The sequence below is a fragment of the Centruroides vittatus genome, unplaced genomic scaffold, assembly GCF_030686945.1.
Source record: "Centruroides vittatus isolate TY-2023 unplaced genomic scaffold, ASM3068694v2 contig_927, whole genome shotgun sequence".
Taxonomy (NCBI): Eukaryota; Metazoa; Arthropoda; class Arachnida; order Scorpiones; family Buthidae; genus Centruroides; species Centruroides vittatus.
In genome coordinates, this window is record NW_027122613.1 from 1,211,292 (window position 1) to 1,230,157 (window position 18,866).

General features: G+C 25.6%; 1 protein-coding gene across 6 annotated transcripts in view; it reads right to left on the bottom strand.

Annotated features, from left to right (window-relative positions):
• LOC136984741 (roundabout homolog 1-like) overlaps positions 1 to 18,866 on the bottom strand; it is a 153,375-nt gene that overhangs the window by 11,736 nt on the left and 122,773 nt on the right. For 4 of the 6 annotated variants that reach the window (XM_067281846.1, XM_067281845.1, XM_067281844.1 and 1 more), the window contains exons 23-27: positions 10,933 to 11,305; positions 9,744 to 9,884; positions 9,484 to 9,672; positions 3,710 to 3,856; positions 832 to 957 (exon numbers count right to left, since the gene is read on the bottom strand). In XM_067281846.1, coding sequence (XP_067137947.1) covers positions 832 to 957; positions 3,710 to 3,856; positions 9,484 to 9,672; positions 9,744 to 9,884; positions 10,933 to 11,305 — 976 coding nt within the window. The remainder of the gene's footprint in view (positions 1 to 831; positions 958 to 3,709; positions 3,857 to 9,483; positions 9,673 to 9,743; positions 9,885 to 10,932; positions 11,306 to 18,866) is intronic. The other 2 variants (XM_067281843.1, XM_067281847.1) reach the window with 2 other exon arrangements.

Below are 18,866 nucleotides of genomic sequence, written 5' to 3' on the forward strand. Positions count from 1 at the left end.
AGAAAGGCTTGCTGAAAAAATTCATTAATTTAAAATTTAAAGTTTTATTAAATAACAGAATTCCCACTAATTCACTACTGGCATTTATAGTTGAAATGAGTGTTAGATTAGTAAAGGAGATTTTGTATGAATGTTTATGATCAATCTGTTTGAAGTTTAGAAGTATAGAAAGAAAGCTAAATACTTTTTGTAATATTTATAAATGATTCTCTAGAACAGACTTTTGTTATGTTGTTCATATTAGCATAAATTCTATGAGTTGTGAAAAAAAGGAAAGTTAAGCAAAAAGGTGTAAACTTGAAAATATTACAATCTTGTGAATCTTCAATTCTTTTAAGTTTACAAAAAACTCATTGTTAGATAAGATTATTAAGGAGAAGAATGTCAATTTTTTTCTTTGATAGAAGCAGTTGGTAATAGAGATAATGGATAAAATGTTTTTAGAGTTATAAAGATTGAAATATTTGCTAATAGGTAGAATATTAGGTTTTGTTTTTATAATGTTGTTATAGCTATAAATAATCATATCATTTGATTTTCAAATGTTAGAATATGGAAATTTAGTAATTTTTTGATTTTATTTTGAAGATGAACAGTAAATTATAAAGTTGAAGACACAGTAAATGTAAAAGTATTTGGCTTATATTAATATGTCTGCATGATGATAAGGCTTTGTTTTTCAAATTTCTTGCACTGTGCTTATTTAAATAATTAACACCCACTTTAAATTATTTTTATATTATAATAAATATTACCATAATTAACATCTATGGTTTCATTTAATTAAATTTTAACAAATTAAAAATATTAACATAAATAAATATTACTCACCACTGCCATTTTGCATAGCAAGAATATGTGGAGAGGTTTCTGATTGGAACTGAGACCTCTCAATTGGTCCTGTAATTCCTGTTCTATCTGATGTAGGTGGAGAGGACATAGAAGATGCATATTGGCCTACATGATACAATATATATTCATAATCTGTTTATTCAATTTGTAAATTAAATTCATATGTTTACTCTTAATTTGTTACTATTTTAAAATTAAAGACATGAAAACATAATAAAATTATGATTTTTTTATGAATTTATGTCCATAGAATTCAATATCATCTTAATTTGGCATTGGCATTAAAATATTAAAAAATATTTTAATCAACTAATTGGCTCGATTGGTAATTGAATTGATTAATTAGTGATTGATCATCTTGAGATGATAAATGGAAAAATTTTTCTAAACACCTCATAACACGATTAAAATAGATATGCTATTTATATAATTTTTTCTGCATCAATTATTAATGTACTTGAATAAATATATAAAAACAATAAATATTATATTTAAAGTATTAAATTAATTATAAATATAATAAATAATGTACAAAAATACTAGTACAAACCAGAACAAGATGATTAAGTATCAGAAAATAACTAAAATTTACAGGCTTTTTTAAAACTTATTCTTTCCCCAATAAGATATAAATAGTAAAAGTTTTGACACATCAAATACATGATATATCAAAATATTTGCAATAGACAGTTAGTCAAAATATAAGAAATGTTATAGTAATGTATAGCAGAAATGAAAGCTTTCTTATAATAAGAAATGCTTACTGGAACTATATTCGTATAAACTCTATTTTCCGCCTTAATTTGTCCAGCATACAGTTAAATTTTCATAAAAACGTGCGGAGTTGCGAACGGAGTTGCGTTTTTTTACTGAAACGTTCGATCTTTTTAAATTCGAATTTTTGTTCGTTTTTTGTAATTCCGTAACTGATGAAGATCGCTAAAAGTGATCGAAAACGTTTTTATGAAAATTTAACTGTATGCTGGACAAATTAAGGCGGAAAATAGAGTTTATACGAAAGCTTTCTTGAATCAATGACTAATGATTTTAAACAAAATTGCAAATTAATATTATTGAATAAAATAAATATAATTACAGGGAAATCCTGGTCATTATAGTTCTGATTAACACAGTTCTTGAGTTATTGTATTTACTGATTTGATACTAAAATCATTATTATTTTTCCAAAAACTTGAGTTATTGCAACTCTTTGCACCAAATGAAAGTTTAATTTAGTATTTTTTAGATCAAAACATAAATTTTTTTTTTAACAATTTCACAGTGCAATATATTATGATATTCAATCGAATTTCTTTTTTCACTTAATGTATACAAAACTTAAACGTCATTTTTTTGCAATCATTTCAAGACAATGAAGGATTTCAACAATACTTATTTATGATACATTGAGATTTATTGCATGTCCTCAATTATTTAACAATTTTTTTTTATTTCTGCCTGTAATATTTCTTCATTGACAGCTTTTCTAAATATACTGAGTAGGTGCTTAGTATGTTTAGAATCACTTGGATCCAAGTTTTCTGATTGAAATAAATTTATTCTGATTGACATAAATTTATTTCAATCAGAAAATTCAAGATTTATGTAGCAAAATGAATTGCATTCATTTTGCTACATAAATCTTGAATTTATACTTCTGTTAATTTCAGATAATGCTCTTGGTCACTCAACAAAACCAATGATTTGTATCCAAAATGTATTTTAATAAATTGTAAGTTATTATTTTGTTGTAAACTTCTCTAAAAGATAACTTCATTTTCAATATTGTCAGTTTTAGAAACAAGAAATTAAAATAAAGTTTATAATAATAAGAGCACAGTTTTTTTAGTTAGTAATAAAATTCAATTGCATTTTAATTAGCATAATTGAAAAATACCATGACAACAATTTCTGTATGCTGTTACGATATGCAGATAATAAAAATACTTGTAATTATTTTATTTATTTTGCAGATGTATATAAATATATGTATTATTAAACAGTTATTATTAAATTTTTCCTATTCATTGCTATGGGAATGCTATCTAATAAATGAAATGAAATGAAATTTGGAAGATATGTCCTCCAGAACCTATATAAGACAACTTGTGATTAAAAATAAATTATTTTAGTACAAGGAAAAAGTGAATCTCTCCTCTATTTGCATATTTTAGCATAGTGCCATACATTAACTTGAAACAAGAGAGGCTGTAATATAACTTTTTCCTAACAGATTAATGTTATTTAATAGCTGTACCTATTTTATTATCATTTTGGCATTGGAAATTTGACAAATGGGAATTCTGTATATGCTTAATAAAATTACAGCTGATGCAAAATTTTAATTACCCACTGACTGAGCAGAAACATCTGTAGATGCAAGATGATCTTTTTTTTTATATCTAAAATTAGAATTAATTTTTTTACAAAATTGTATTATATCCACATTCTGAAAAACATATTCTTCAGAATCAAATCATTAAAATCAGTTAGATTTCATCCAAAATGGGACTGAGTAGAGGAAGTTTTAGTTATAACCAGTTAACATCTGTACTAAGATTTAAAAAGTTAAATAAGAGTTTTAATAAATATAAAATAATATATAATTTTAAATTAATAATAAAGCTATTTTCACTCTTTGATAAACAAACTCCTTTTTATTTAAACATATAACAAGATTAAATACTCAAATATCACCTTCAGTATTTCAACTAAAATTATTAAAGTATTAATTTATCAATTTGTTTTGTGTTTTAATTTTTGAATAAAAAATAAAAGATCCATATAATTTTAATTTATGAGATTTTACCTTCTATATTTCAATTTGACTCATGAAAATATATTATAATAAAATTACCTGCATTAGATTTATTTTCTGATGGATGTTGTTTTCTCCTAGGCTTTGGATGAGGACGTTGGCTAATTGCTGCACTAACATTGCTGTCTGTGCTATATGGACTGGATGGTCTGGGTGCACGGTGCCGAGGGATATGTTTTTTCTCTACTAAAATATATATTTCATGTAAAAATTCCCTTATTGCATTATATTTTACTGTGTTCTTAAAGTTATGAGAAAATTATATTAAGTTGAATTTCAAAATTTCGATGCCTCATTTAGAAATATATATTACATTCAAATAACTACAGATATAAAATCTCAAACCATTAATTTTACAGTATTAATTTCAAATTTAGAAATGGTATTGTGAAATCCTGAATTTCTAATTATATTAATAATTCAGCATTTCATAATCCTATTTCTAAATTTGAAATTTTAACCTTATAAATACTGATTTTTATAAAATACAACATATACATCTATAATCATGAAAGAAAACATGTTAATAGACAACTAATGTAAATCCAATTAAATAGCACTACTAAATAATCTCTTTATTTTAATTTCAATCTAAATGATGGATTTTTTTTTCATTTTACTGAATATGATTGCTTATAATCTTAAATAAAACAGTTATGTCTTAGATTATGAAACCAACAATAGAACGCTAAGAATTAACATTTTCAAAGATAAAATCTTATTTAACAAAGTTATACAAATAATAACAACTCAAAGCCCAATGAGTATATAATAAATCACTAAACGATTGCCTAAATATCGGGCTACTATATGGCTACTTAAATGATTGGTACAAAGTAATTTGTCACTAGAGGTAGACGTTAGGCTCCATCTCTTAATAATAGATGGCTGGGTAATGCGATAGCTGGCTGAGTGCCATTGTGGAGATGGTCTCTGGCCATGGGTGTAGGAGTTGTCCCCAGCCAGCGCCATACTTAACCAAGTAAGGTTATATCTAAATTAATATACTTCTGGAAGCAAAGACTTGCTTGGGGTCCGGGTGGCGTAACTGGCAAGCGCATGCACGGCAAGCGGAGATTGCAGGTTCAAGCCCCATCCTGGGTCAGTTCTTTTATTCCAGAAGGTCCTAAATTTTATTTAATAATTTATTTATTTAATTATAATTATTAATTTTATTAAGAGATGGCACCTAACGTCTACCTCTAGTGACAAATTACTTTGTACCAATCATTTAAGTAGCCTGATATTTAGGCGATTGTTTGGTGATTTATTAACAAAGTTATTATGAAAGATCTAAATTCTCAAAAACTTTCAGAAATACAATAGTTCATTTTCAAGAGAAAATCGTATTTAGAGTATTCCATTTTAGAACTAATTTAAAAAAAAAACAAAATTGTTTCTACAGCAACATACTTTCAGGAATGATAATTTAAATAGTTAACACACAATTTCAACACAATTTGTCTTACTTATCAAAAGTACTAGCCATCTTTTATGAATTTTAATTTGTATTCTAATTAAAAGAATTTACATTAAAACACAATAGTTGTTCATTTTGTTTTTCTTATAAATCTTTTCTATGCTTTGTTTTCTCCTTAATTCTTTTGATGCTGTTTACTTAAAGCTTCCTGTACTTTCCAGATCTTTCAGATTATAGAGAAACATATTGAAATCTTTCCAGATCTTAATATGTTTTGAAGATAAGCTTAATCAGTCCAAAAGTATTTAATTTTATCTTAAAAAATCTCCTATTATTTTTATGACTTTAATAAAGTACGTTTTTGTATAATTATGAAAAGTTGGAGTATTATTTGAATTTTATGGCAATTTATACACCCCACTGAATTTTCAACAGATTAGAGTAAAATAGAATTTATCTATTTGTTGCAATGTCATAGAGATTATCCTTTTAAAATGGTTGGAGAATTTCAAATATATAACCTGCAATTATGAATTAATATCCTGAATACTGTAAATGAAAGGAAGGAATGTATCTATATCTAAGGATTTGTGTAATAAAACATGAAAGAAAATAGACAGAGATTTAAAAATTATTCTTTAACTTTAGTGTAAAAAAGGATTTTTCTAATCCAGATATGAAATATGTTAATGCATTAGCTTTTACCTAGTTTTGTTTAATTGATTCTAATCATTTAACTAAGTTTTGTTACTTCAATTTCAGGGGATCATTCAAACATGACATCTGTACTGGGGAGGGAAATATGTAAAAATTGTGTGACAGATTGTGACAGAGGATGGGGGTGTTAGTAGAATGATGATGTACTAAAGATTCTCAAAAATTTTTCTGTTTGAAATAATTTTTTTAATCTAAATCATTATACAAAAGTGTTTGATCAATGATCACATAGCAAGTTCTTGCTTATTTAAGTACAGTAGTCACACTATAGTAGAAACACTGTATTAAATATGCTCTATTGGAAATGTTCTAGTAGAGCTTTTAATATGAAAGGATAATGGCACCAATTTAACCTTTACAGATACAGATTACAGATAAAGATACCACTGAAAGATACACCAGTATATAACATATTAGCTTTAGTCTAGGATGGGTCAGCAACCTTTCAGCAGTGTTGTGCCAAATGTTACTCCAAGTGCTGACATGATTCTACCAAGTTTATTATATATGTTATCAAAATTAATCCGATTATAACAAACTTCAAAAATGTATAATTTTGAAGTTAAGTTGTTAATTGAATTATGTTCTTACATGTGAAGCGTATAACACGTAAATGGCTGACACAGAGTGTAAATGCATGTGGTGTAATAGAAATATACGAACAAGAGATGTTTTTAATGTACTACGGCTTTCACTGAACTATGACTTCCATTTAAATGTGTAATTAATAATTAAAATATAATTTTTATTATGTTTCTATTTAATCAGAGTGCCACTGAAAATAGTCCCATGTGCCATGTTTGGCACGAGTGCCATAGGTTGCCAACCCCTGGTCTAAGAGTTACTTAGTACAATTTCAACAGATTTCTGCTGTGTGAATTTTTTTTTTAACTGGCTTATTTTCAAAATTACCCTTGCCTTGATAGGAAATGTGAATAAATTAATGTACTGTAGATCTGTTTTACAAAAGTGCTTGATTTTAATATCAAGGTTGCAGATCAAGTTTGACATCAACATGGAGGAGGTATTTAAAAATTGGTGACAAAATGTGACAGAGAATTGGTAGGTATTAAAAAGCACTTAAAATTGGTGACATCATATTTGAATGACCTCTAGTGAGATTAATGAACTAATTTAAATATATGATGTTTAGTGTTTATTACTATTTCTATTTTAAGAGATAAAAATTCATGGAAATTATTCATTTAATTTTGAAATATTTTATATTCATCAAATTGTGATACAATTTCATCGTTTATCATTTTTGATTCTGATGAATTTGTTTTAAAAAATATGAAATGTCTCTCAATTCAATCTTACTGACTTCTTGATTTAAGCCAGTGTTGTATCATTTATTTTCTTTAATTCTAAGCTATATTGAAAGATTGTTCATAAAAATGAATTAGCTTTAACTTACTTTAAGAAAATGATATAAATATATTAATACAGTAAAATGATATAATAAACTTACAAAATTTGTTAGTTTTTAAATTTATAAACAAATATGTATTGATGTAAAAGGAGTTATAAAAAAAGTTTTAAAATTTTTCTGTAATAAAGTCCATTTATTGTATTTTGCTGTATTTTAAAATTTTTTAATATAATTTATATAAAAAGTAGTATTTAAAATAAAATAAAAAATATATCAAATATTATGTAAAAAAAACACATATTTGCTTAGATATTAGAATAAGCAAATGATCTGTTAGATTTTTTTATTGGATTATTTTAAATCTAATTAATAATTTCAAGCAAAGTAGTTTAGCTAGAGGTACGTGGTTAGGTTGCCATCTTATCATATATTTAATAATTATAAATTAATTAATTAATTTTAATTTAATTTAGAATACTCTGGAAGAAAAATTGGCCCAAAGCTAGACTTGCACTCACAACTCATGTTTACTGTGCAGTTCTGTCACCAAGTTACACTATATGGACTTTCATCCAATCTTCACTTCCAGAGCCTTTGATTAATTTAGATATAAACCATACTGGTCACTTACCATTGTGGTTATATCTAAATTAATTAATGATTCTGGAAATGAAGATTGGATGAAGGTTCGGGTTACATAACTGACAACATAACAATATGATAAGCAGGAGTTGCAGGTTCGAGTCCCACTTTGGACACATCCTTTTCTTTCAGAATATTCTAAATTAAATTAAAATTAATTAATTTATTTATAATTACTAAACTTATCTCAAGATGATACCATCTACCATCTACCTCTAGCCAAATTACTTTGTTTTGAATTTAGACTGAAAACAGCCTGATAAAAAATGTCATATTATTCTAATAAATTGGGTTACGAATGTTATCATATATTGTATGTGTTTACATATATAAGTATATAATTTAAATATGTTTTTCATTATGTTTTTAAATTCACACATATTACATTATGATCTAATATAATTTTTAAAACTAAAAATATTGAAAGTTTTTCAAAAGCATTCCAATGGAGATAATTAATTTTAATTAACAACTACTAATAATTAATTAACAACAACTTTCTGTTTAGTAGTCTCTAAGACAGATTATATTTTTCATAAATTTATATTTAAATTCTTTCTATTTTTGAGTTTCTGTTTAAAGTATGTAATTTACTCACAAATTACATTATTCTTAAAATAATTTAATAATTGATTTGTTAATTACCAAATAATTTTAATGTTAGGAGCAACTATTCAAATACATATTTATGTAAAAATTAATATTTATTTTTACCTATGTATATATATAAATTAATATTTATTTTTACCTATGTATATATATATATATGCATTATAATTAATTATTTTTGTTTTAGAATTTTGAGTTCATGAAAACTTTGATTTTTTATATTATATTATTTTTAAGTCTATCAGATAAAATTAATTTATTTTCATTATAACTGTAATGTAAATAAAACAAAATAATATAGGTAATAGGTGACAAATTAATAATTCAGGTTATTTATATATTATTTAATTGAAAATTATAATATTGTTACATGTAAAGATTATATTTTATTTATTAAATTTAAAATTATTATTATTAGTGAATATCAGCAAAATGAGGGAATAAATTCCCAATGGACAATAATAAATGATGAATATTAGCAAAATGATGCAAATTAATTATTATTAAATTTCTATATAAATCTCCTTTTGAAATATCAAGTTCCCTGGCACCGTGCACAGCAAACTTTTGTCTCTAGTATATTATTCATTGGTATTAATGCAAACACAAATATTCTTGTTAGTTATATTAATGTAAAATGAATCAAAAGTGCTTGTTAATATTTTGATTTCTTGCTTGCAAAATTAGATGTTATTATAAAAAAAGATATAAAGAAAGGCAATAGAAAATATTTTATATGAGGTTAATTAAGAATGTATGTAATACATTATCCTGTTAGAATGGATCAATAAATAACCAGCCAAAAAACAGCACGGCTGATTGCCCTGGCTGCTTATTTGCTGGTTCAGCCTTATAGTCAAATCGTAATAATTTCTAAAAGTTACAAAATTACAATTTTTGCATTACCTATTTTTTATATTCAATTATACCATTTATTTTATTGTTATAATCTATTTTAGATAACTTCAATAAACATGATATTAAAGCCAATAAAGCTACAATTTTTGATTTTTTATTCTAGTTTAAATTTTGAATTGAAACAATAGTTCTTACCATTGCTTGGATCAATAATTAAAGATCCATCTACCCTAAATCCTGCATTTTGTGCAGCCCTTGCAACTGCACTTGCAAAATCAGCATCTGTATAAAATGATCCATCTGTTGAGCTAGCAGCACTAGACCTTGCACTTGTACAAGAGCTATTACTTTGATCAGTGACACTCGCCCAAGATGGAACTAAACCTGTTACGAAAGAATTATTTATAATTAGTACCTAATAATTTTATAGGAATTGTCAATATAAAAAATTTTACCCTGACTAGGTGCATAATCAGTATCACCTCCAACACTAGATTCTGGACTATGTGGATTATTTCTTAGGCAAATGTCACCTGATGCATAACCAGGTAGGCCTTCAATATCTGAATCACCATCAAGAGGATGGTATGGACCTACTATAAACAAACAAAATATGCTTATTAAAATATATTTTTTAAGTTTTGAATACAGGGTGTTTTTCGAAAGTATCCAATTTGGTTTGGCTATAAAATATTAACAGTTAAAGATATAAGTTCACCAAAGATTTTATAAGAAAGAAAAACTCGCCAAATTTCATTTAAAAAATTACCACATTGTATGTGTGCTTCAGCAATCACAATGACGTCATCAAGACAGTAGGTAATTTCCTGTTATGTATGCTGTAGCATGTCCTGTCTCACAGTGGGAGTGGTTGATCCTGAAGATCCTTAACATCTCTGAACAAAGTTGCATAAACCATATTTTTCATGTAAACCCACAAAAAAAATCTAAGGGGTCTGATCAGTGTATCTTGGTGGCCATGCTATCAAGCATACTAGATTATAGCCTGTACTTTTTCCCATGGTGAAGCCATGACTGGACAATAACACTCACAATTAAACTTCTGCACCATCTTGCAGTATGAAAAAAATCTCAATAAAATTTGATGAGTTTTCCTGTCAGGTATTACTTTGTTGTTTTTATATATATCTTAACCATTCATTTTTTATGGCAAAATTAAAATTGGAGACTTTCGAGTGGCATACCCTGTGTATTCTATAAGCTTAGTTCTATTTATTCTTTGCTTGTGAGGCTAATATATTAATTGGGTCAAAACATTTTTAAACACTGCACACTGCTCACTGGATATTAATCCAGTGAAAAGAAATTACAAGAAAGCAAATATTTTCATCCATGTTTAATGGGCATCATCAAGCTAACTGATGAAAACATGGATAAAAATGTTTGCTTTCTTGTAATTTCTTCTCATTGGATATTGGTTATATGTGCAGTGTTTATTAACATATTCTCAGTTTTGAGTAGTTAAAAAACATTTTTGTTTAATAAATTTCTTTGCTTTAGATTAACAAGGCGGATTTTTTATTAAGTGTTTTACTTTATTCCACTTATTTTTTGGTTATTTCATAAGCTTATTAGAATAAATTAGTTATTATTTAAATCAAAATTAATGATAAAAAGAAATACCTGTAAGAGGTAAGTTTATGGTATTTTCTGGACCTGATCGCCTTAGTCTAGGACTTGGATTTGAATGAGGTTCACTTATCAATGATGGCAATGATGATTGGATACCCCTATCCATTAGTGGATTAGAACCAAAAGTTTGAGACTGGGAACAAGAAGATGCTGAAGGCATAAGTGGACGTTGATAAGATAAATTTATTCCTGGAATTCTTGCATTTGTCATAATAGGTGGTGTGGGACCACGATCTGCTTCAGCAGCAGAGCGGGTCAATGTGCTACGGGGAGATGCAGTATTATGTTTACTTCCAACTGGTGACTGGAAACCACACGAAGACAGAGGAGAACGAGACATAGACTGTATACCTCCTGAGATCATCTATAATGAAACAAATTTTTAAAATATTTTAACATAATGTTTATTTAATAACACAATAAATTAATTTTAAATTATATTTTTAAAATTTTCAATTGTTACATTCTCAACTTTTTCTTTAAAATCAAAGAAATAAAAGTTTAACTGTAATATATTTTACTTTTAATATGTAATTATTCATATATCATGAAATAAATTATAAATTATTACAGAATTGATTAATTATTATTATCTAATGACTAGAAGCTATTAATAATGTGTTAATTGTATTATGTAATTGTATTAATTAATGTATTAATAATATTAATAGTTACATTATTAATCAGAAATATTAAACTAAAAATATATATAACAAAACATATAAGTAACTAAACTTCTGTTTCAATGCCTATAAATTATTTGGCAAAAAAAATTAACTAACATATAACAGCTCTATACAATTTTATATCATAAATATATGAAGAATATAAACTTATCAATTTGGTAATAAAATTATATCTAAAGAAGCCAATTACATTAGCTTTAATATAAATGCAGTACTTGTATTACAAAATGGTATGATGGAGTTTTGTAATCAATGATACAAAACAGGAAATTTAGCAAGTAAATATTTATACATAACTGCTTTTGGACAACTAAAACTCTTCATTGCATCCAGAAATTTAAATTTATTTGTATATTTATATTATTTAAAAGATAAATTTTTTCATTAACCTATTAATTTAAATACATGTTATCCAAACTTCTACATTTACTGTATTGCTTTTTGATCTTTTTATGCATAAGTGTGTTAAATAGTGAAGAAGTTTTCTTGAGTATTTTTCACCACAATTAGTAGAAAAAGTAATCTTACTAACACAAAAATTTCTTGAGCAAAATGAAAAAAAAGTCAAATTAAATAGACAAAAATAAAATTTATATCTACTGTGTGAAATGTTACTACCAGAAAATTTGTTTCTCTATATTTATCTTTAATTTTGTGTCTGCTCTTCTAAGTGAATTTGCATCTAATTTTATAGCAGTTAGATCGTTGATTAACATGATTACCAGTATTAATCAAATTTTATTCTTTCAGTTTGTGTCAGGAATGGAACAAAATAAAGAAATGAAACAGTTTTAATAATAAATCATTAGTGAAACATTAAAAATTTACTATTTGCTAATTATATCAATTTGGATTATTTCTCTCATTCTTATCATTTGCCAAATGCCATATATTCTGTATATATATTTACATATATATTTTAATGAATTTCATTCTTCTGTTGATCTGATTAAGAACTGTAATTATATCAAGTTGAAATTTGTTTTTATAACACATTATGAGTTTTCTATTAGAAAGTGTCTTCTATAGAAAATAAATTAGAAATTATATACACGTATTCCTATTAAAATAGTTATTTTTTAGTCTTGACTTACAAAAAATGATAAATCTTTCATAATTCAGCAGTATGTAATAAATGCATAAACCAGTAATATGTTTCAGCTATATAGAATAAAATAGTGACTATCAATTTTAGATTTCTAATTAAAAAGTATATATATAACTAGAAAAACAAAAATGAAAATATATAATCATTAATTTCAATTAATGGAATTTTTCTAATTTGTCTTTCTTTAATCATAAAATAATTTTGCTTTTGAATATATCATTTTAACGTTTTTAAAAAGTTTGTAATTCAAAACTAATAAAATATATACATTAATTTACTTCATGTTTCATTATTTTTAATTAATAATAAAAATTGAATCAATAGATACAATTATACAATTTGATATTTTACACTATAACTGTTAAAATTAGTTTTATTACATATATTAATTATTTAGAAGTTTTGATTCGTCTTGTTTTTTACCATTATTAATTTTGAATGTTTTCATGAATTTTTGTTAGAAAATAATATTTATTTATTTCACCATATCAGGAAAGGCATATAATATTGTATGTATATTAAAATATTTTTATTAATTTTAAAAATGAAAGTACTAAGTGCATTCTATGTTATGATACAGTACAATATAAATATATGTATTTTTTATAGAATATTTTTATATATTGTTTTAAAAAATAACACATTCTGAAAGCAAAATGCATAACAAAAAGACATGATTAATTAACTGGGCTTAAGCTATAGTCATTTGATACCATTTTGACTTATTTATGATTATGTTTGAATTCATAAGTGCCACAAAAATTAGTGTTAAGTCATTAAAATAATTTTTTAAAACATATAAAATAATAAAAACAAAGATTGAACTCATTTCTGTTAAAAAGTCAGAATCATAATTTACATACTAAAGAGAGAAATTGCATATCTATAGTATCTTACATAATAATTATTAGGGAATAAATGTGTAAGTAACTACTTAATAGCATAATATTATAGTGATAATTGTTTCATCCTAGATGTATGCAGCAAAAGAAAAATCAAAAAATTCTTTCCTCCATAACTGTAAGTTAATATTTTTAATCATATAATGTAATTGCATTATCAATGTTAGAATAGTTTGATTATTGACACACAAACAGCTAGGGTATGTAGACATAAAACTATTTAAGAAAATGAAATGCCTTTTTCTAATAAAGCAACATTTTACAATTAATAATTAATAATGAATCTAATAAAGATATCTAGTGCCTCTTAATTGTTTGTTACATTGTTTGATGTTATATACTATGCATTACTGGGTAAATGTAAGGCATTTAAAAACCAAATATATTAATACAATATGTTCAAATAATTTTTATTTTATTCATGACTATTAGCTTTTAATATTAGCATCTGAAGATGAAATAAGAAAGTTATTGCAATATATTTACAGAAGTTAATATTCATGATGCAGCTTAATGTAATTGACTTCAGAAATTTACTAAGGAAGAATACAGGTATTTCTCACTTTACGACCTATCCGCTTAACGACCACTCGCACTTACGACCAATCGAGTTTTGACCTGCAATTTGGGGAATCCCCTTTCTCAGCTTGAGTGTCAGTCAGTGGCAAATGGTGACATGCACACTATTATACCATGGTGACATGCACACTATAGTATAATAGTCTTTTTATGAATAAATTTGAAGTTTGTTGCATAATTCGTATAATTTTACAACGATCCTATATTCCCAGCGCAAGCTCCTCGCTTATCGACCAATTCGCTTAACAACGTGGTCGTCAGAACGGAACTCGGTCATAAAGTGAGGAGTACCTGTATTTTTGAGATTATATTTTTCTATTTTTTTTAATTCTTTGAACAGTTAGTTATATGTTACATAATTTTTTTGTTTTATTTACACAAAACAAAAAATATGAATTTAAAGTAAATATTTTTCTATAACAAAATTTTGGATAATTTTATATTTATTTAATTTATGAATCAAACAGTCATTTCAGATATGTATAATATACTACAATACATTTTATAATTTCAAGGCTAAGATTAAAGTGAGTTTAAAATATGCAAGTTGTTTACAAAGCTATTTTTGTATTCAGACTTTCATTTTAAAGAGAGAAAAGAAAAACATCCATTCAAAAATTCTTCATAGGCAATTTATCTAAAAGATTTCAGAATAATCATCCTTATATTCCTCAAATCAAGTAAAACATATAATTCTTTTGTTGTTTTTTATATTCTTATGTATAAACTATTGAAAATTTGATATGCTTAACGCATTCAGTTAATATAAAATAGGTATTGAAGGATAAAAGTAGCAATATAGATAACAGTATTGACAAAAAGTTTTTATTTTTGTCAAGACTGGGTTTATGTAGACAGAATTTTTGCCTGATTTCTTTCTGGTATCACTTGAAAATATCTATTTAATATGATTTTGAATAGATAAATATTTGTTTAGTTCCATTATGATGGAGACTGGCATTTCTTCCCTTTTGTTTATAAAACAGTACAGTTTTTGGCATATAAATTGGATTTTAAGATTTATTCACTCATTCTTAAAAAATTTTTACATGGAAAAAATTGAAATTTAACTCAAAATTAATGTATTATTTATTAATTATTTTCTTTTTATTTTTTTGAATTGTCAGTGTACTCTGTAAGAAGTCTTATGCATTTCTGTTTAAAATTTTAAGTACTTTTATATTATAATAGACCAATAATTTAGGATGTTGCAATCTCTCTTAAACTTTTTCTTTCAAAATCTCTGATTAATAGAAATAATTTTTAGAATTTCTACAAGTTATATTTAATCTTTGGCTGACAATACCTTCACATGATAAAAAATATTCTTAACTGGTTACTTATAATGGTAAACAGTAAAAAACTTTACCAGCAATATTTAATTAGGAAAATTGAATGTTTTCAGCCGTTTTTGCAGCCATCATTGGGATATCAGAACATAACTATTTTCAATTTACACCATTAAAAATGTAATCATTTCAGTTTAATTTGTAGAAGAAAAATTAAATGGAATACCATTGACATTTAAATATAAATGTAAATTCAGTACAAAAATAGAAACATGCAGAACAAAAATAAATATATTTAATATAAAATGTAAGCCCATATAACATACATATGAATTTTTAGAACACATATAGTTACTTATCAATATTAATAATTACTACTAATGACTTTCAAGATTTTAGACTTTAAACAAAATATTACAGATGAATATTCTTATGATGGTTTTGTATTTTTGTATGTATAACTCATGAGGTGTCTTTGTTTAAAAGACAATTTGAACGGGTTGGAAGTTATATGATGGGTTATCTACCAATAATTTAAAACTGCAATTATGACTGGAGCAATTGTACCTATGGAGCAATGAGTGCTTCCGTAGGTGCAGGATATATAATGGGGTGGGTTATGCAAAAGTTTATTTTCTAGCAAATTTTGCTGGTTATACATCATTAACTGTTATATATACCTTGAGTTATAGGCAAGAAAATACAGTAACTATTTAACAAATTGGAATAGAAGTAATACAAAATTTGGACAGCAAATTTTATAAATTTTTCTAACTTTAAAAAAAAATGATCTAACAAATGCATTTGGCAAAGAAAATTTCTTTTTCTTCTAAAGTGATAAATTGCAAGAAAAATGACAACAAATGAAGTCTAACCAGTAACATTAAAACATAGTTTGAATAAAAAATATCATTCCAACATTCAATGTTGAAATGAAGGAGAACTTTGATTACATTGGATGATGTCCAAAATTTCAAAAAAGCCTCTTTTATCTAATAACAATAATTTCTCACAATTGACTTTTCTTTTACGTTTTCAAAGAATTTCTGAAATTTCTCTCAAAAAATTTCAAACAGCTAAATAATAAAAATTACATTTATTAATATTAAAAGCACCAACTAACACCTGTAATCCAGTTAAAATAAATCAATTTATTATAAGAACAAATGTTTTCAACTGTTTCAAGTGTTTAACAGTCATCATCAGGTTATGGAATGTTATATAGAACAAAATATAAAGTTAATGGTTTTGCTGTTAATTTTAAGGACCCATCTTCAGTATTCCATGCATGGAAGACTATTAATGAGTACGTTCGTAAAGTCGAACGAGTTAAACGAGAATGATGTCAACATTATTCTTATTTCGTTAGACTTTTCAAACGATTCGTTTATAACTAAATGGCTGTTTCTAAAATCAAAGATATGAATGTTGCTAGTGCAGCCTTATCCAAAATATTTTTCTTAGATTGCTTCGGGTGGACAGTTATTTTAATCATTTCACCTTTTAACCACTCAGCAGTGAGGGACGTATATATACGTCGAGGGCGATCATGTGGCAGTGGTGAGGAACGTATATATACGTTAAATTCTTTTGGGGGTATCACCAAAATCTAGCCAAAAACTACCGCAAAAAAAAATTCACATAAAAAATGAATTATGTAACAATAAAAAAAGACTTTTCTTTACTAGACATAACTGTTTACAAATACTTTTTCTAAAACGGAAATGAGAAAAATTGCGTGAAAAAATACTTTAAAAATTTTTCGGGTATATTCTCCACTACTAAGGGATAGAACCATACCTGACTCTCCCACTGCTGAAAGGTTAATTCACAATTTAAACACTTGAGTAGCTTTAGAAGCATCAATATCATCGGACGCCATTTTCTTAACGAAGTAAACTAACTCTTTCCTTCGTGAGCTTCGTTAGAGTTTCGTTTGAAACGTCATTACCGCAGAGCATGCGCACTGAGCGAGACTACTACTTTTCGAACGATTCATTACTAACACGTTTAACTCGTTTGACTTTACAAACGTATCCTATGAACTCTTATAATCTTATTTATATTTTTAGTTATTTTTATTTTTCTTTTTATATTTATTATTTTTATTTGTAGTTCATTTAACTCCTGTTATAATGTTTTGTATTTTATTTGTTTTCAATATTCTTTTACACAGCATGAATTTATCACGCTCTATTTTATTTAAATTTTGTTTTATGTAACATTCCATAACTTGAAGATGGATGTTAAACACAGTTAAAAATGTTTATTCTTATAATAAATTGGCTTATTTTAACTGGATTACAGGTATTAGTTGGTACTTTTAATGTAATCTTATCCAGTTTCACAGTATCTTTTAATAATTATTGTTCAAATCACTAATAACATTGCATCATATATGAGTTACATAAAAACTAGATAATATTTTGGATGTTTCAAACACAATAATCTATTCTATTATTTTTTCCAATAATTTAGGCATGAAAACACATCAAAAAATAATTTTTTGCATATAATTTGAATATTGGATATTGAAAGGTTAACTATTAAACAATTATTTGGGTTAGTCATAACAATTTACATAATTAAAATATAATTTTCAGAAAAAATTCTAATAGTAAATTTTTTAAGATAAAAATAAGAGATATTTGTGCTGTAATGCATAAAAATGGTTATTAAAATTTTAATTTTGAGTCAACTATATTATAATAAAATGTCATCATTAATAATTATGTATCAGATATCTCATTTCAAAAATTCCATGTTAGGTATAAACATTGTTACCAAAATGGACATTATATTATAACTTCTAATAATTTCTGAAATATTAATATATGAAACAAGTACTTAAAACTCAATATAGTTTAACTGAATCTTTTATAAAAATAAAACATTCTTTAAAAAAAATTCTAAGAAACTTTTGTGTGAATTTTATAATTTTACTTTCAAACAAGACAAATAAATAGCACTAGTGATTTAATACCAGATGAAAAAATATGAAAGAATCGTGGAAACTATATTCTTCAATATCATACTGTCAAAGTTGATTTATTACAATGAAACAAACAAATTAAGAAATATTAGGAACTACATCTTATACAATCTTGAGTTTTTGCCACATAATTTTGAATTGTTGGACTCTTTGAACAAAAGATAATTGATAAAAACAACTTATCAGTCAATTACATCATCCACTGCCGTAAATAATTGGGCTGAAAAACGATTAAATATATAAACGCTTTGGCTTATATATACTGGAAGAAGAGATCGGACCGAAGGTCCGGGTAGCGTAACTGGCAACGCGACCGCACGGTAAGCGGGAGTTGTGGGTTCGAGTCCTGCTTCGGGCCAATTCTTTTCT